This window comes from Lucilia sericata, unplaced genomic scaffold (genome assembly GCF_015586225.1).
Source record: "Lucilia sericata isolate MDLA Ls3-8-SP2 unplaced genomic scaffold, ASM1558622v1 Contig000072F_arrow, whole genome shotgun sequence".
Taxonomy (NCBI): domain Eukaryota; kingdom Metazoa; phylum Arthropoda; class Insecta; order Diptera; family Calliphoridae; genus Lucilia; species Lucilia sericata.
Window position 1 is genome coordinate 99,045 of NW_023994106.1, and position 18,340 is coordinate 117,384.

Below are 18,340 nucleotides of genomic sequence, written 5' to 3' on the forward strand. Positions count from 1 at the left end.
ATAATTTAACTTTTACTATACAAAATGTTTGTAATTTTTTTTATATTTTTAATTAATTTACAATATAATTTTTACAGTTTTATTTTATTTATATCTACAACAACAATAATAATAATAAAAATTAAAATTATTACGTTTTACGTAATTTTAATGTATTTTTTATTAATGTTTAAATTATGTTAAGAAGATATGTTTATTTGAAGTCATTTTTTATTTAAATTTTAATTTGTGATCAAGTTATAAATTTGAGCTTAAATTTAAATTGAGAAAAAAACATCGATTTTGAGACCTTGGTATATAAAAAGGAAGATGTTTGTGGGTATATTTCGAGAAATTTTATTGGTGATTTGTGAACATGCTGAAAAAAATTTTAACGATGAAATTTAGATATGGAAAAGTAATTGTTTGCAAAATTAGTTGCAACAACCGAATATATATAGAAAGCTTTCAAGTGCAACTGTATGGTTTGTGCATTTAGTTGCAGCAATTGAAACTGTTTTAACAGATTGTGAGTCTTTTACATGAAGTAATATTTAAAATAAAGTCTAGGAAGAGCTTTAAATGGAGAATTTGTTGTAACAACCGAAAGCTTTCAAGTACAACTGTATGGTTTGTGCATTTAGTTGCAGCAAATGAAACTATTTTATCAGATCGTAATAAGACTATTACAAAAAATAAAATTCAAAATAAAGTCTAATTGTGTAAGGAAGAGCTTTAAATGGATAATTTGTTGTAACAACCGAATATATAAAGAAAGCTTTCAAGTACAATTGTATGGTTTGCGCATTTAGTTACAGCAAATGAAACTGTTTTATCAGATCGTAAGTCTACTACATGAAGTTAAATTCAAAATAAAGTGTAATTGTGTTAGGAAGAGATTTAAATGGAGATTTTCTTGTAACAACCGAATACACATAGAAAGCTTTCAAGTACCACTGTATGGTTTGTGCATTTAGTTGCAGCAAATGAAACTGTTTTATCAGATCGTGAGTTTATTACATAAGTTAAAATAAAGTCTAATTGTGTTAGGAAGAGCTTTAAATGGATAATTTGTTGTAACAACCGAATATATAAAGAAAGCTTTCAAGTACAATTGTATGGTTTGCGCATTTAGTTACAGCAAATGAAACTGTTTTATCAGATCGTAAGTCTACTACATGAAGTTAAATTCAAAATAAAGTGTAAATGTGTTAGGAATTTAAAAATGGAGATTTTGTTGTAACAACCGAATACACATAGAAAGTTTTCAAGTACAACTATATGGTTTGTGCATTTAATTGCAGCAAATGAAACTGTTCTATCAGATTGTGAGTCTATTACATGAAGTAATATTAAAATAAAGCCTAATTATGATAGGTAGAGCTTTACATGGAGAATTTGTTGTAGCAACCGAATACATATAGAAAGCTTTCAAGTACAAATGTATGGTTGGTGCATTTAGTTGCAGCAAATGAAACTATTTTATCAAATCGTAAGTCTATTACATGAAATAAAATTCAAAATAAAGTGTAATTGTATTAGGAAGAGCTTTAAATGGAGAATCAGCAATAAAGTTACAAATATATTGACTAGACGACCACCAGTATGGAAAACATTTTTAAAAAATCTCAAAAAAAAAAAAGTTTTAATATTTTGTACTTACATTAAAATTATTTTACTCTCTGCAAATGGATTTTGAGCTTAAAGTTTTGATAACTCAGTTATGGGTTAATCTGTAAAAAGAACGTTGGTATTTCAAATACAAAATGACTTCAATTTGTGTGGTAAATAGAAAAAAATTAACAGCTAAAATTTTAATTAAATTTAAATAAATTAAGTAAAAACAACTGAAATATTTAGGAGATAAAAACTATTTACAAAATAAAGGAATTAGAAATATTTTAACTATTCTTTTATACATTTTTTGCTATTTAAAAATACAAATTTAATTTAATTCTTTTTTTTTTTTGGTTTTTATATTTTTTGTAATTTTTTTAAATTTTTTTTGTATTTTAGATTTTTTTTTCCATTTTATTAATTAAATAATAAATTACACTACTTGACATCCACTATAAGAGGAACTTCACTGATATCGATTAAATTTGGTGACGTTACTGGCTCAACATGGTGGTGAAGCTGATGGTGATGATGATGTTGGAGATGCTCATGATTGTGAAGAGAATGAAGATGATGATGATGTATATGATGTGGGTGAAGATGACCAGCAGCAATATCACTAGCTGTAGCATTTGTCGATATAAGTGATGCTGTATTAACCAGAGTTATGGAAGGCGATGTTGTGGCCGCAGATGAGACCGACGACAACAATGATGCAGATGATGAAGTGGTTGAATTTGTTGACGAGGCTGAGGATAATGCTGAAGATACCAAAGCTGTTGCCTCATTGTTCAGTGGTGAAGAGTTTTTCGATAAACTTGTTAAATCATGTTCATCATTACTAGTGCTGCTGCTGGCATTGATCGCATTTTGACAATTGGCCATTAAGGCGATACGTTGTTGCTGTTGTTGCAAACATTGATTAGCATTAACAGCAGCAGCTGCCATCATCATAGCGGCATCACAATAATTTGTCAACATTGCTGTACTAGCAGAAGCCTGCATAGCTGCTGCTGATGTAGCGGCAGCAGCATATGTTGAAGTATTGGCCATTAAAGCGGTTTGTGTTAATTGATGATGATATTCATTACCAAAAAATGTTGCACCATAATTAACAGCAGCGACACCGTTACTAGCAACACCACCGCTACCCGTATTCATCATATCATTTGGACTAACTGCACCTGTTTCTTCGCCTATAGAGGATGTTGTCGTTGTGGCTGTTGTTGCTGTTGTTGTAGCAACATTTGTATTATTATTATTACTACTATTATGATTACTTGGTGGTAAACTTGTTTGTATAGCATTTAAAACATGACTATTATTGTTGCCATGTCCACTATGACTACTATTTGGAAAATCATTTGCATTTACACTACCAACAATTGCACCACCATGTGTATAGGCATTATGTTGCATTTGAACTGCTGCTGCTGCATTAAACGTTTGCTGGTGTTGTTGCTGTTGTTGTTGTGTGGTTGTTGCAACTGCTGCTGCAGCTGCCACGGCAGCAGCGGATGATCAAGTTGTTGTCAATTGTCTCCACATTGTATGTCACATCGATGGTAAGTAAGGCCAAGAGAAACTGTTACCGGACAATAACATGTCACGTATCAGTGTTTCAATGGGTGTTTTACCGACTAGACGGACAAAAAATAATTGTTCAATGACCTGAAATGAAACGAGTAAGAAAATTACAATGTAAGAAAATTTAATGGAATTGGTTAAAGGAAAATAAAAGTTATTAAAATGGTTTATATTACAAGATAAGTGTTGACAATTTTTTTAACGGATTTTTATAAAATGTATTAAGTTCCTAGTCACTTTTCAATTAAGCAATTTTTTATATATTTTCAGATTATAAATCAATAATTTTTCAAATTAGTTCCATTTTATTTGAGTTTTCAATTTACAATCGATGAAATACCCTTTTTTAGAAAATTGATTTATAGATCGCTATTAAACGGTTAGCAAGGACACTTTTTTATAGCATCTAGCAAAGACACCTTCCTATAGATAAGATCTTAACATTTTACTATCTTCAGCAAATACGTTTCTCTTTCTCGTCAAGACCACTTCTCTTAAGTATGGAGCTGTTCTATATAAAGGTGTTAGGAGAGACACTTTCTATATAAAACTTTTCCATATACGAAAATCTTCGCAAATACACTTAGCAAAGACACCTATCTGTGTGTAAGATATTAATATTTTACTCACTTCTCTATAGTGTCAAGCAATGACACTTGTGTCTAGCAATAAAACTTTCCTATAGATAAGATCTTAACATTTTACTGTAGAAAGAAAAAGTTTCCACAAATAATCTTTTCTATAAAAGAGAATTTGATAACGAAAAATATTTAGCAAAGACACTTTTCATTGCTTAGCAAAGACACTTTTGTATTCGACTTGAAAATGTTTATGTTTAAAATTTGTAATTGAGTCAAGGGCCTTAGGAAAATCAATATAATGACGGTACTTTGCTCAAGTACTCGATCTGTCTTATCTCTGACCAATGCTCAATTTCCGAGATGCAGAAAACCTCACTAACGTTTACAACCACGCAAATGGAAAGGCCACTATTAAGTCGGCAACAGCATCTAAACACGTATGCGATAGGCCGAAACACGAATCCGTCAAATAAGCCGAGAACTCTGTTCTTATTCACAGAGAACACACTGTGGTAAATTTGGTATGATAGATGAAGATACCCTTCCTCCACCACCTTTTAACCCAGCACACTTCTCATTCATTCGACACACCTATAGAGAACAACATCCGACATACTCATTCTAGTTATATGGGGGTAAGATCCGTATATCCCTACATTCCTCTTGTATTATACACACTTAACACCAACTCATTTCTAACGGTTAGTCCCACGATCACTCCTCTGTGGGGTATCTGTTGACGTCGGCAACAGCACCGAACTTATCCCGAATTGCAGATACGGATACACGGTAAAACAGTATTTTAACCGACATTAACTTCCCCCGACTTTGGGTTTAAACCATAGCCATCACATGCACCCTGAAGGGATTTTTCCAATAACCGTGACAAGACAAAGTCCGAAACTCTGCCCTACGGGCTACCGGTTCTCGTGGTACCAGGTTTTGGGGTTCTCTGGTTCGACCCCATGTCAAATCATTCTAAGGAAAGGCCGAGGATGTATTTGATCATCACCAGTATATAGTCCCGGCAGATTAAAGGTATTAGCAGCACCTCTTTTCCACGGCATTGCCATCATACCAAGATGGGGGAAGGTAAGTGTTTACAATTGAAATTCATTACCAAGTTTTTGTCTCGAAGAACTCCCCGGGTGCATGTTTCCTTGATGAAAGACCCTCATCTTGGTGTATTGCAATCCTGGAGTAAAGAGGTGCTACCAATACCTCTAGTCTGCCGGGACTATAAACTGGTGATGTCACTTCACTCCTCGGCTAGTGCTTGGTACGATTTCATATGGGGTCTAACTAGAGCACCACATAATCTGGTACTACGGGTGGCCAGTTGCCCGCTGGACTTGTCCTGGCTGGTCAGTTGGTTGAGGTTCCTTCGGGATCCATGTTGTGGCTGTGGTTTAAACTCAAATTAGCGGGAAGAATGAGTTGCGGTAAAGTCAATATTTCGGGATAAGTTCGGTGCTGTTGCCGAATGACAACAGATAGCCCACAGAGGAGTGACTGTGTGACTATGCGTTGGAAATGATTTGGTGATAATTGTATATGATACAGGATAAATGTAGGGGTATACGAGCCTCACCCACTCGTATACGTAGAATAAGTGTGTCGTATGTTGTTCTCTTATGAGTGTGTCGGACGAATGAGAAGTGCTCTGGGTTGAATGATGATGGATGAAAGGTATATTATACCAATGATACCATTGAATTTTCCTTCCTTGTCCAGGTATGTTCAGAGCTAACTCTGTTCATACCAGAATTACCACAGTGTGTCACTGTGACTAAGTACAAAGTTTTGGCTTATTTGATGTATTCGTACTTCGGTCTACCGGTTACGTCTCTAGGTGCTGTTAGCGACTCAACAGAGGCCATCCCATCTGTGTGGTTGTAAACGAAAGTGATGCTTTTGCATCTCGGAAGTTAAGCAACGGGGCAGCAAGGGTCAGAGATTAGATAGCTCAAGTGCACGTATACTGGACCGGAACTTCCATAAACGTAAATTGCCACCTGTGTGTAGGAAACACAATGGGGCGGTGTTGAGTCGCCATAAAAGCTTACCCAGTGGTTGAAAAAGACCACCGTAAAATAGGCCAACATGGAAGGTGTTCACGTAAAGCACTTCGTCATTCATTTGTCCCGAGGAACATCGTTTTTAAGAATATCATATAGGAATATCAATGCGTTTTAAAGTACTGAACACGTCCTCAGTTCCCTACCAGAGATTAAAAATCTTGAACTTGTGATAAAACATCTTCAATCTTTTTTGAAATTACGGATCGAGCTTAAACATCTCTATTTTGTTACAATATTATATTTCAGTCAAAATAATTCATAATTGACCCAAGTCCCCAGGGGTCACAACCTTTATTTTTAAATAATATCTTTAAAAAAATACTTACTTGTGACGAAACCGTTCTTAAAGATGGCAGCCTTAATAATAATTTACCAAATCGTGTGGGTTGATTTGGATACTGTGTCCTACAATATTCCTCTAAAGCACACTGGGATTTTTCTTGCAGGGATTCTATATGTGTAACATCTGATAAACCACAGGCATCTAAAAATTGTGATAAAAAAAGAAATATTAGAAAAATATTATTTAAATTAAATCATAAATTTTTTAATTATATTTTACTTATACTAAACTATTTGTCATACTTTAAACAATATAAAACTGCTTTGAACTTGGTTAAAACCGCTTTCAATAAAATTTAACATAAAAACACAAATGATAACGTCATTTAAACACAATTTTTTGAGAATCCAGAGGCTACTACTTTAATTGAAACTAATCAAATATAAAAGAAAACTGTTTGTACAAAAATTTCCGGGGCGCAGGAAATAAAAACTTTATTAAAATTTTTATTTTTTTTTTTATTAAATATAATATAAGAAATATAAAAAATTGACTTTTAATAGACTTAAAAGAAAGACTTTATCTAAATTTTTAGAGTCTGTGTTATAAGCAAAAATACTACTGTTTAGAAACTTAAACAAACTTCGGTTAACGTTTGGTTGCTCTAACCATTTATTCCCAGACTTCTTTTTAATGAAAATTTTTGCAAATAAAAAGCAACAAAAAGTGTTAAACCTCCAATCATAGTTATCATTCGCAACAAACACGTTATTTTTAACTGCAGCTTTAACGTTTCTTCTTAGCAAACGACGCGACATAATATTAACCACATATTTATGGTCGATTTAAGTGGACATTAATTGATAGTTTTATATGTCTGCACAATTGCCTCTTTAGTATGGAGTAAAATAAAATATTTTATTTTAAATTTAAAAGTCTTTTTTGTTTGTTAAATATATATACGACATATTGATGTCATTGCAAAACCAAACATAATTTTGGGGTTTATGTTGGTTTAATAGGAGGATTTTAAATAACGTCAAGTAAAACAAGACATAAAATGTTATTGAAAGTTTATTCAAAAAATAATAAATAACTTGGAAAATACAACTAAGTATGTTTTTATACAAAAATTAACAAAATCTTTTAGAATATCCACAAGATCTGTAATAATTTCATACATTTCCCCTTAGTGCTATAAATAGCTTTTAATCAAGAAAATAACTCTACTAAAGTAATAGCGGTTGCTCTAATTATCCCAAAATAAATTAAGTATTTAATTTTTAATTTAAATGTTTTAGTTTTAATATTTCTTATCAGTTACATAAAAAATTACTTTACCATTATTATTAAATAATTTTTCAATAAAATTAATGTTTGGCTAAAGCAAACAATTTGTTTTTTAGCAAATTTAAAATTATGTTTTAAAATAAGTTAGAGAAACAAAAAAAAATGATTTCTAAAGCAATATATGAACAAATTTTAGATCAAGTTTATTATGAAAAAACTCAGCATGAATAAGCAAGTACTGATCGGATATAAAATGGTGTTTGGTGAGTAGTTCAAACACTAGAGACTTGTTTAACAATTATGCACAAATTTTTAGAAGTTTTAGATCTTTTTGAAGCAGACATCGGCAGAGAGTACTTTTAAATACGTTTAAAATCAAAAGATAGAGCTTTTGTGTATCGTTGGTTTAATGCTCTTTGAGATTTTCTGTGGGCTTCTTATTTGATCACAGCTTTTGCTTTTTTCTCTCCAAACTCATCTGTAATAATACATTTAAAGCAGTTAAGAGAAGGAATACATAGAACATAGATGAGCAAAGAGATCTTCTGTAAATCTTCTTGACTTATTGCTTTTACAAATGAGCTATCCGATGAGTTTTTTATACAAATGTATACGTTTGAAATACATTCAAATCAGTTATGAGATGGGAAATAGAGCTCTCCTATGAATCTTCTTGCCTTATTCCTTTTACAAATGAGCTCTCCGATTGGTTCTTTTTACAAATGCGAGTATACCTTTAAAATACATTCAAAACAGTTAAGAGAAGGAATATAGAGATAGGCAAAGAGTTAAGAGAAGACATATATACAGATGAGCAAAAAGCTCTGCTACGAATCTTCTTGCCCTATTGCTTTTACAAATGAGCTCGCCGATGGGTTTTTTTATACAAATACCCATACATTTGAATTACATTCAAACCAGTTATGGGAAGGGATATAGAGATAGGCAAAGAGTTAAGAGAAGGAATATAGAGATGGGCAAAGAGCTCTCCGATAGGTTTTTTGTAAAAATGTGAGTATACATTTGAACTACATTGAAAGCAGTTAAGAGAAGGAATATAGATATGGCCAAAGAGCTCATCTCTATATAAATCTTCTTGCCCTACTGCTTTCACAAATGAGCTCTCCGATGAGCTTTTTATACAAATGTGAGTATAAGTTTGAAATACATTGAAAGCAGTTAAGAGAAGGAATATAGATAATAGGCAAAGAGTTAAGAGAAGACATATATACAGATGAGCAAAGAGCTCTAATACGAATCTTCTTGCCCTATTGCTTTTACAAATGAGCTCGCCGATGAGGTTTTTATACAAATGTGAGTATACGTTTGTAATACGTTCAAAACAGTTAAGAGAAGGAATATAAAGATGGACAAAGAGCTCTCCTATCAAAGATCTTGTACTACTGATTTAACAAATGACCTCTCCGATAGGTTTTTTATACAAATGCAGGTATACGTTTGAAATCAAGAGTACAATAAAGCTCTTAAAGAGTTCTCTACTCATTGCTGTTTTAAAGCTTTCTAAGATTTCCAAATGTTCATTAGCTTTTGCTATTTCTTCTCAAACACTTCTGTAACAATTCATTGCAAGCAGTGTTGAAGGCAGTTAAGAGAAAGAACTCTTAGCGTGGAGATAGGCAAAGAGCTCTTATGTGAACTTTCTTGCCCTATTGCTTTCACATGTAGGATCACATCAGAGAAGTTTTTGTCTAAATTTTTATGTCAACTTTATCTCAAAACTATAAATAGATGTGCATTGCAACACTGACGAACTCTTAGAAACTGTTTTCTTATAATCTCCCTTGCCCTAGAATATCATTCGGAGAGCTAAATTTCATTATCTGTTAAACCTTAAAACTAAAAATAAAAGTTCATTAAGTTAAGAACAATCTCGACTGGAATATTTTAAATATTCATAAGAAAGAATAATAATGATTTTCGAAGTTAGAGGATCTAACACAGACTTATAACAAAATCTTTAAATGCTTTGAAAATTATATTGTTTATGAAGAATTCCCTTCAGTAGAAAGAGAGAGCGAGAAGTTTAAGTAGATCAACACAGTGTAGATCGCATACACTTTGAATGAATGATTGTCAGCTATTAATCCGAGCGATTAAAGTTTATTTTTATAAATTTGTTAAACCAGGCTTTAGTGTACTAAGACCACACTATTATGGTTTATTGAGAGGCGTGAAAAATGTATCATGTAAGTTCGATTATATGCGTCTGGCAAGAAAAAAACTAAATACATTTTATAATAAAAAAGAAAATCGCAAAATTTTTAAACCACAAAACGCAAATACACACATAAATCTTTATGATTGGAAAACTAATTTCAGTATTGAACAGCGGTATATGTAAGATTTAAATTGTGTAATTTATATAAAACTTCAGAAACTATACAATGTAAAATTATTTATCTAAAAGTAATATAAGAAAACTTAAAAACTTAACAAATAAAAATAAAAGGAACTTTAAAAGCATTTACTTATAGATATTAAAATAAAATTCTAATTAAAATAAAATATATATTTATTGCCATTTTATAACTCTTAACCAAATAAAAAGCACTGTGTGAGAATTATTTATTATTTTCTCTACTTTCCTCTTTAAGCAAACTGTTACAAAAGAAATTGATCGCCTTAAACATTAAAACCATTAACAATTAATAAACGAAAACAACACGATTATAAAACAGTAATAATAATAAAATGTTTTTCAAACTGCTGCTATAAAGCTGTAGTTTAGGAAATAGAAAAGCTCTGCGAAAGAAAACTGTTGTGATCACTAAAATCACTCAACTTAACAATAATTGTCAATTGACTTTCTATTAAACCAATAAAGTTGGTCACTAAAATCATGTACTCCCAGACAATTCAAAATCAAAAACCAACCACCATTCTTAGTAAGTAAGTAGTATGTTGAGAAAAAACACCAAAAACTATAAAGAAGAACTTGAAGTAAAATATTGCAAAAAAATTATAAAAAACGTATCGTTAAAATTAGTTGGAGTATAGACCTAAAGCCGCAAATAGTTATTGCCAGAAACCGTGATACTCTATAGAGAAATTGAATTGATTTTTATAGACGAAAAGAAATAAAACAGTAACAAATGCAGCTATAAAGTAAGACAGTCATAAGGTGGGGGTGTTGGTAAAATTCCCGAAATAATACAGACAAAAAAACAACAACAAACGTAAAATAAATTTCTTTCTTAGGAAGCAGAGTACAAAAGGAAGAAATCAAAATTTCATGACATACACACGGTACAATGTAAGGTATGTGCAGAAGTGTTAAATAGTGTATTCATTAAGATTCTAAAACTCTAAAATTTTGTAAAGAAAGAAATTTATCGTAAATTTTCCAAGAAAAAAGTTTATCGTAAATTTTCTATATAAAAAAGTTTATCGTAAATTTTCTAAAGAAAGAAAATTTATCGTAAATTTTTTAAAGAAAGAAAATTTATCGTAAATTTTCTAGGAAAAAAGTTTATCGTAAATTTTCTAAATAAAAAAGTTTATCGCAAATTTTCTAAAGAAAGAAAATTTATCGTAAATTTTTTAAAGAAAGAAAATTTATCGTAAATTTTCTAAAGAAAGAAAATTGATCGTAAATTTTCTAAAGAAAGAAAATTTATCGTAAATTTTCTAAAGAAAGCTAATTTATCGTAAATTTTCTAACGAAAGAAAATTTATCGTAAATTTTCTAAAGAAAGAAAATTTATCGTAAATTTTTTAAAGAAAGAAAGAAAATTTATTGTAAATTTTTTAAAGAAAGAAAAATTATTGTAAATTTTCTAAAGAAAGAAAATTTATCGTAAATTTTCTAAAGAAAGAAAATTTATCGTAAATTTTCTAAAGAAAGAAAATTTATCGTAAATTTTCTAAAGAAAGAAAATTTATCGTAATTTTTCTAAAGAAAGAAATTATATCGTAAATTTTCTAAAGCAAGAAAATTTATCGTAAATTTTCTAAAGCAAGAAAATTTATCGTAAATTTTCTAAAGAAAGAAAATTTATCGTAAATTTTCTATAGAAAGAAAATGTATCGAATGTAAATAAAGCGTTTATCGAACGCAATTTTACGCTAGTAATGAAACCATAAATATTTCATCTAAAGGTTTTCACCCTTGGAGGAAAGAATTCCTGCTGACAAGCTATAGTAATAACAAAAGATCAAAACTTTGATACCAGAAAGTTGTCAACTAGATTTTCAACTAAAATTTATTACTTTACACTACTGCAACTAAGAGTATAAACATTTTTTTTCGTCTTAAAACCATGGGTAGTCAAGCACTTAGTCAGCAGCTCTAACAAGTCATCTGCAAAGTGAAAGACATTCCTAATACCTGATTCTATATACCATAAAAAATGCATACAAACTGATTTACAGGCATTGAGGGTTTGGGAGGGAAAATAGTAAAAAAAAAAAACAAAAATATCCCAACTGTTGTGAGTAGTAAACCTAGTTTGAACTTGGATTATTTTAGATATATATAGTAGAGGATTTCGTTTTTTTCCTATATTAAGTACGTATGTGTAGGTTCAGTTTACTGTGTATAGCTTTTATTCTAGATATTGTTGTTGTTGGTAAAAAGTTCAATGCAGTATTTTTGCCGTTTTTTTTTTTTGTTTTGTTCGTATTTTGAAAAGATCGTGACCGCATGTCTTAAATGCATAATGACCGTAAATGCATTTAAAGTTTGATGCCACAGCTAAAGCCACAATAAACTCCAGAGTGCATCAAGCAAGAAAACAGTTGAAAATGAACAACAACAACAAAATTGCCAACCAGAATAAAATCTCTACTTTAAAACTTATGTTACAATATTTTTCAAACTATAAATGTAGTACGTTTTTTTTCTCTTAAACATAAAAGAAAATGTTTATATAGAAATAAGCCCAAAAACCAAAATCGCACAAAAAATATGAGTTTCTTGACAAAATATGATGGTGTAGAAAAGGTTAAACCGTTTTTGAGTATTTATAAATTGTAGCATAAAATTTATAGCATTTATATATTTTAAATTTTTTTTTTTCTAAAAAGAATATTTATTTATTTGTTTTTGATATTTTTTTATTATTTCTGCTCAAAGTAATATATTTTATAGAAAAGTTTATAACTTTATTAGTTTTGTTAATAACACGTTTCTTGAATAGTCAACTGTTAATATAAGTACGTATGTATGTTGTTTTTTGCATTTCTGCTTTGGATTCGTTGAATAGTTGAGTTTTGAGGTCATAGTACAATTGAATTTATGAACAATTGCTATTTAATGAAAGTTATAAGATAGTAAAGTAAGATATTAGCTACATTTAACTATATATGGTTTAAATACCCCATACCATTTATACCCTATATCAGTATTTTGAACTACACTGCCCTACATAAAGTTTCAACTAATAACACGTTTAAAGGAAAACTAAAATTTTAATATTCCTTTCAGTTGCTAATTAACAGCATCACTTCCTACAACTAACAATAGATGTCTCTCTATGATATATTTTTAAATTAATCAAAATCCCTGCTATAGATGGCGCTTTATTAAGTAGAGTATTCATAATTCGTATTATTGGTTACATGTGCAGAGAGATAAAAAAACTATTACATCTCATATACATTTATTATTGCCTGTCATTAAATCTGTTAAAATATTTCTAAATTGTACTACTCGTATAATTACGAATACTAATGATTTAATACATTTATTACTATTAATACATTATTGCATTTGGCTGTAAAACACATGCTAAAAACAAAAACAAATTCTTGGAATATTTAACGTATTGACGTAACAAGCTAAAAAAAAAACGTGTTTAATTTGGTAGTTTTAAAAAAAAACTCTAGATTCTTAAATAAATGGGTATAAAAAATTACATACTTGTATATTTTAAAGTGTACACGTAACTCAGATTCAGAAGAATGACTTCTGATTTGCATAAAAATTATTACGGATACTTGCATTTTAAATATTTTGGAGAGCTTAGATCCAACTGGCAACAGTTATGAAATGAAATGTCTTATAGCTAAATATTTTAGTCACCCTTTTATAGAGCGGGTCCATAACATAAAAGATATTGTACGGATTCTTCTCTATCGAAGTAGCAAATACTATTGAATTTATGTCTAGAGCTGAAAAAGGGAAAGATAATTCTTTCTAAAATCGTATTACTTACGAGGACCTGTTAATGGTAAGACAATACATGTTAATGTTCATGATCGAATTCTGAGCATTTAGTTTTGGGATTTAATCTCACAGCAGCTAAAATGGCACCAACTAGTCTATAGAAAAGTATATTGACTAGCCTGTGACCTAGTCTATGAACTATTCTATGAATTAGTTAATGGACTACTGTAGTGATTAGTTTATTAACTAGTCCATTCACAAGTCTTTGAACTAGTTTATGGACTATGTAGTAAATGAACTAATCCATGAACGTTTTTGTGAACTAGTCTATGAACTTGTCTATAAACTATGAACTAGTCTATGTACCAGTGTATGGCCAAGTCAGGGGAGTAGTATTATGGAACTAATCCATTAACAGGTCTATGAACTAGTCTATCTATAAACTTCTCTATGAAGTAGTCCATGAACGGGCTTATGAACTAGTCTATGAACTGGTTTATGAACTATTCTATGGACATGTCTAAGAACTCATCTGTAAACTAATCGATGAACTTCTCTATGAACTGGTCTATGGACTAGTATAACTATTGACTAGTCAATGGACTAGTCTATGGTCTAGTATATGGACTACTATATGAATATGGACTAGACTATAGACTAGTCTTCTGACTAGTCTATAGAATAGTATATGGCAAACTAGTCTATGACCTACTCTATGAACTAGTTTATGGAATACTCTATGGTCTAGTTTATGAACTAATTTATTAACAAGTCTATGGACTAGCTTATAGACTAGTATATGAACTAGTCTGTGGACAAGTCTATGGACAAGTTCAATGACTGGTTTTTGGACTAGTGTATGAACTATTTAATGTATTATTCTATGAACTAGTCCATGAACAGGCTTATGAACTAATCTATGAACTGGTATATAAACTGGTCTATGAACTATTCTGTGGACTAGTATAACTATTGACTAGTGTATGAACTTCTATATGAATATAGACTAGACTATGGACTTGTCTTCTGACTAATCTATAGAATAGTATATTGGCCAGTCTATGGCCTAGTTTGTTGACTAGTCTGTGACCCATTAACATGTCTATGAACTAGTCCATGAACAGGCTTATAAACTAATTAATCAATGAACTATTCTATGGACTAGTATATGGACTATTCTATAGATTTGATTTCTGACTAGACTATTCACTTGACTTCTGACTAGACTATAAACGAATCTATGAACGAATCTATGAACTTAATCTGAAATTGTTCGAGTCATTTACCCTTTTTTTAGAACTATCAGTATACAATGTGAACGAACTATCAGTATAGAATGTGATCGAATTTTTTTGAAGAATCTGTTATTGGTATTCTGGTCCGATGTTCTGCTGAAAAGGTTCTAGTTATCATCAAATAAGGTACTTAAAAATAGGCCTTATAATTACCTTCCTCTAGTGAACAATATAAAGTTTGAAAAGTGTCCCAATTTCTAGTCATTTCCTTTTAAGTTTTAGAACTATCAGTTTTGAATGTGATCTATTTTTATTCGGATTTCGGAAAATCCTATCAAAGTATTATATTTAGTTTATATATTACTGAATTGAATTGTTGTTAAGTACTGTATCAGCGAAAATGTTAGGCTCAAATGTTTCTTATATAAAGTTTGAAAAGGCTCCCAAACCTTGACTTTATGAATAGAACTTTTTTACGAGGGTATCTATATTTGGAACAGTAATCACCCCAGGATTAATGTTCTGAATCACTGTAACTCGATTCGAAAGCAAAAATGTTCGAATTTGTATGTTAAATACACTGTGTTTCGAAAGCTTTTTCTTTCGCCTCGAAATACGGACTTATTTAAAATAAAAATCGGAAAATATTCATTTATATAACACGAATTTGAATTAAAATAACAAATCCTAATAGGCTAGTAAGCAAACTAATCATCTCTATAAGCAACAGATGAATTCAACTAATTTTCTCCATAATTTGCACACTATTTAAATATAGGTCATTTTATTTACATACATATCTTTATCTACATAATATGACACATATTTTTTTTCATTCTAACTTGCCAACAGCCAACTTCCTAAATTACCGCTAACTTTAATTTTATTTCTAAACAAACATTGACAGCAACTTCTCTCCTTCATACTGTATATTATAAGAAAGCAAATAAAAATATGCATAAGTAGAAGAAGTATCGGCAATGTTAATGTTAAATCGTTTAGACATCGTTACATACACATTTTCCCGGAGTATCTTTCACAAATAACAACTGTTTAATGTTATAACGATTGTGTTTTTTTCCTGCTTATTTGCTTCCTTTAAACGTTTGTATTTGTTTGATTTTGAAGTTGTTTACTTCTTTTTATAGTGCTGCTAAGGCAATAGCAATTGCTATTGCTTAAACTCTTTTAAAAAAAAGTTTTGTCGTCTTGTTTCGATTTTCTTGCAGAATATTTTGCTAGAAAGATTTTTAATGCACATTTGTGAGCCTCCTTGCCTAAGCTGCAACTGCTGCTGGAGAGGAGTAGAGTAAGAAGAAGTAGTAGTAGGCATCAGTGTGGTTGAAACATAAGCATAAGAAAACAACATGTAAAGATTTGCTATGCTGTCCTTTACTTAAGCGACGACGTTTATTGACGTCAAGATTGCACATTATGAACATTAATACAACACTCGTTTATGTCGCTTATTTACAAGCAACGATCATCGTTTTCATTGTATCTCTACCACATTCATAGATACGTACATACATACATACTCATACTGTAATGTAAAGTACTAAAGCTACACTAGTGTGTACATTGTACATTTTAAATTTTTACGTTGAGTGCTTTGTTCTTTATTTTTTTTTTTTTTTTCGTTGCCTGTTGGTCTTGACTAAAATAATGAAAATAATTTCACCAATTTTTAAGAGGCATAACATTGATGTTTCTTGTCGTTGATGTTGTTTTTTTTTGTTGTTGCAGTAGTAGGAGATATGTTGTTAAACATAAAATATCAGAAATTGTTAGAAAACTACACTGAGGTTTAGAATTTCCAATAGCATTAGGTTTTTTTTACAAATAGTTTATAACTGGATTTAAATTTGATTTCGTCTTAGTCCATAAACATAATAAATTGTTTGTTAATTTTGTGAGTATTGATAAATTAAAAGTGTGTAGTAAATTTTGTTTAGATTTTGAAATGTTTAGAGAGCGAGCAGAGGAAACATATTGGTGAATCATACACAGAGGGAAAAAGAAATATAGACGCCTGGTACCAAATTGACACCAAAGTGTTTATCATTTTTCAATAACATCCGTTGTCAAAGTATATACATACGTACCACAATACTAAGTAATGTTGACAACGCAACGTTGTCAACATTGCAACAATTCGTTGTCACTATTGGCAACGGTGAGCTTACCACGTTTGTTAACGTGCTTTAACTTTACGAAAAAAATGGCGTAACTACTTTGTTCGTAATATTTATGAACATTTCGTGTATAATATGAAATATTATTTAATCAAATCGTTTTGTAATTTTACGAAAGTATAAAAACCTTTTGTTATATCTTCTTCGTAAATTTTTACTAAATTTACAATTCATATAATAAAATTTTTAAAATATTTCGTAGATATTACGAAACAATTTCGTAATGCGTAGCAACGAAGTATTCGCAATTTTTCTTATATATATATTAGGCATGTTTTATTTTCAGTTCCTTACATTGGGACTTTAGGTTAGGTGGTTTACTCGCTAGTTAGCAAGTTCATACGGAGGCCTTGTGGCCCATTGTGATACCCTTGGAATTGTCATTCCCTTATGTCGAGAGAATGGTTTCCCTCCCTAATTTCGTTGACTACTTGGTTCTTGCGGGGTCTTCGTGTTTCTAATAAAACCGATCATGTTTACTATTAACGCATCTCTGAGACAGTTCAGATCATGGAAAAGAGCTCTACCAAGATAGAGTAGTATGTGCTCTTGTAAGGATGGGCAGTCACATAAAAGGTCTTTCACCGATTCCACTTTTCTTCTTTGTCCAAGCAGATTCTACAGTAGCTATAACGAGGGTAAGCCCATACCTTCCGATATATGTCCAATCATACAGTGCCCAGTAATTATACCAGTTAGAAGCCTAATCGAGTTCTTACTAAGAGACAAGAGAGTCCTAGTCCTATCCGTTGTCAGAGTGGGCCGATTTTCTACAAGTGGTGATATTTGACCACCTGAGTTCCGTCTTACTCAAAGCCCAGTCATCTATTAATTTTGATAGAGTCACCAGGGGAGTGTGAATATCCCTTTGCGCAAGGGTTAAGTCTAGGGACGACCCTTTGGTTGCGCATTTATCACATATTTCATTTCTCCGGATGCCCTCATGTCCTGGAACCCATATCAACTCAATGTGATGTTGTGTCAGTTGTGCCAATGATTGAATACAATTGAGAAGACATTTCGACTTAATAACATTGGAATTAAGAGCCTTGATTGATGCAAGGCTGTCCAAGTATGGTCGAATTTTCGAGATTTAGTTCCCGGATTCTTCTCGCGGCTGTATCGATATCATATATATCTTCCTGAAGAACCGTGCAGGTGTCAGGTAGTCGAAGAGACAGTTTTTGGGAGAACATTCCCGATCCCGTGTCCCTTTATGTCTTTGAGCCATCAGTAAATTGAGATCACGTCATCCCTTAAGACAGTGTTATCCCTTGTCGATATTCTGATCTTGAATGACCTTTTAATTTGGGACTTTAAATTTTATAAAACTTTAGAAAAATAACAAAGCAGAAATAACCTTTT

At 31.1% G+C, this 18,340-nt stretch overlaps 2 protein-coding genes across 2 annotated transcripts in view; both read right to left on the bottom strand.

Annotated features, from left to right (window-relative positions):
* Positions 1–706: 706 nt before the first annotated feature.
* On the bottom strand, positions 707–3,051 carry LOC119616434 (lateral signaling target protein 2 homolog). The gene has a single exon (XM_037972769.1). The coding sequence runs from the start codon at positions 3,013–3,015 to the stop codon at positions 2,035–2,037; it is 981 nt and encodes a 326-aa protein (XP_037828697.1). The 5' UTR covers positions 3,016–3,051; the 3' UTR covers positions 707–2,034.
* Positions 707–18,340, bottom strand: part of LOC119616433 (steroid receptor seven-up, isoforms B/C) — a 44,940-nt gene continuing 27,306 nt past the window's right edge. Inside the window, exons 4-5 of the mRNA XM_037972768.1 lie at positions 6,172–6,329; positions 707–3,267 (exon numbers count right to left, since the gene is read on the bottom strand). Of these exons, the coding sequence (XP_037828696.1) occupies positions 3,151–3,267; positions 6,172–6,329 (275 nt within the window). The 3' untranslated portion in view covers positions 707–3,150. The remainder of the gene's footprint in view (positions 3,268–6,171; positions 6,330–18,340) is intronic.

Coding starts and splice junctions, on each gene's coding strand:
- LOC119616434 (XM_037972769.1), bottom strand. CDS start 3,015: ATGCAACATAATGCCTATACACATGGTGGTGCAATTGTTGGTAGTGTA.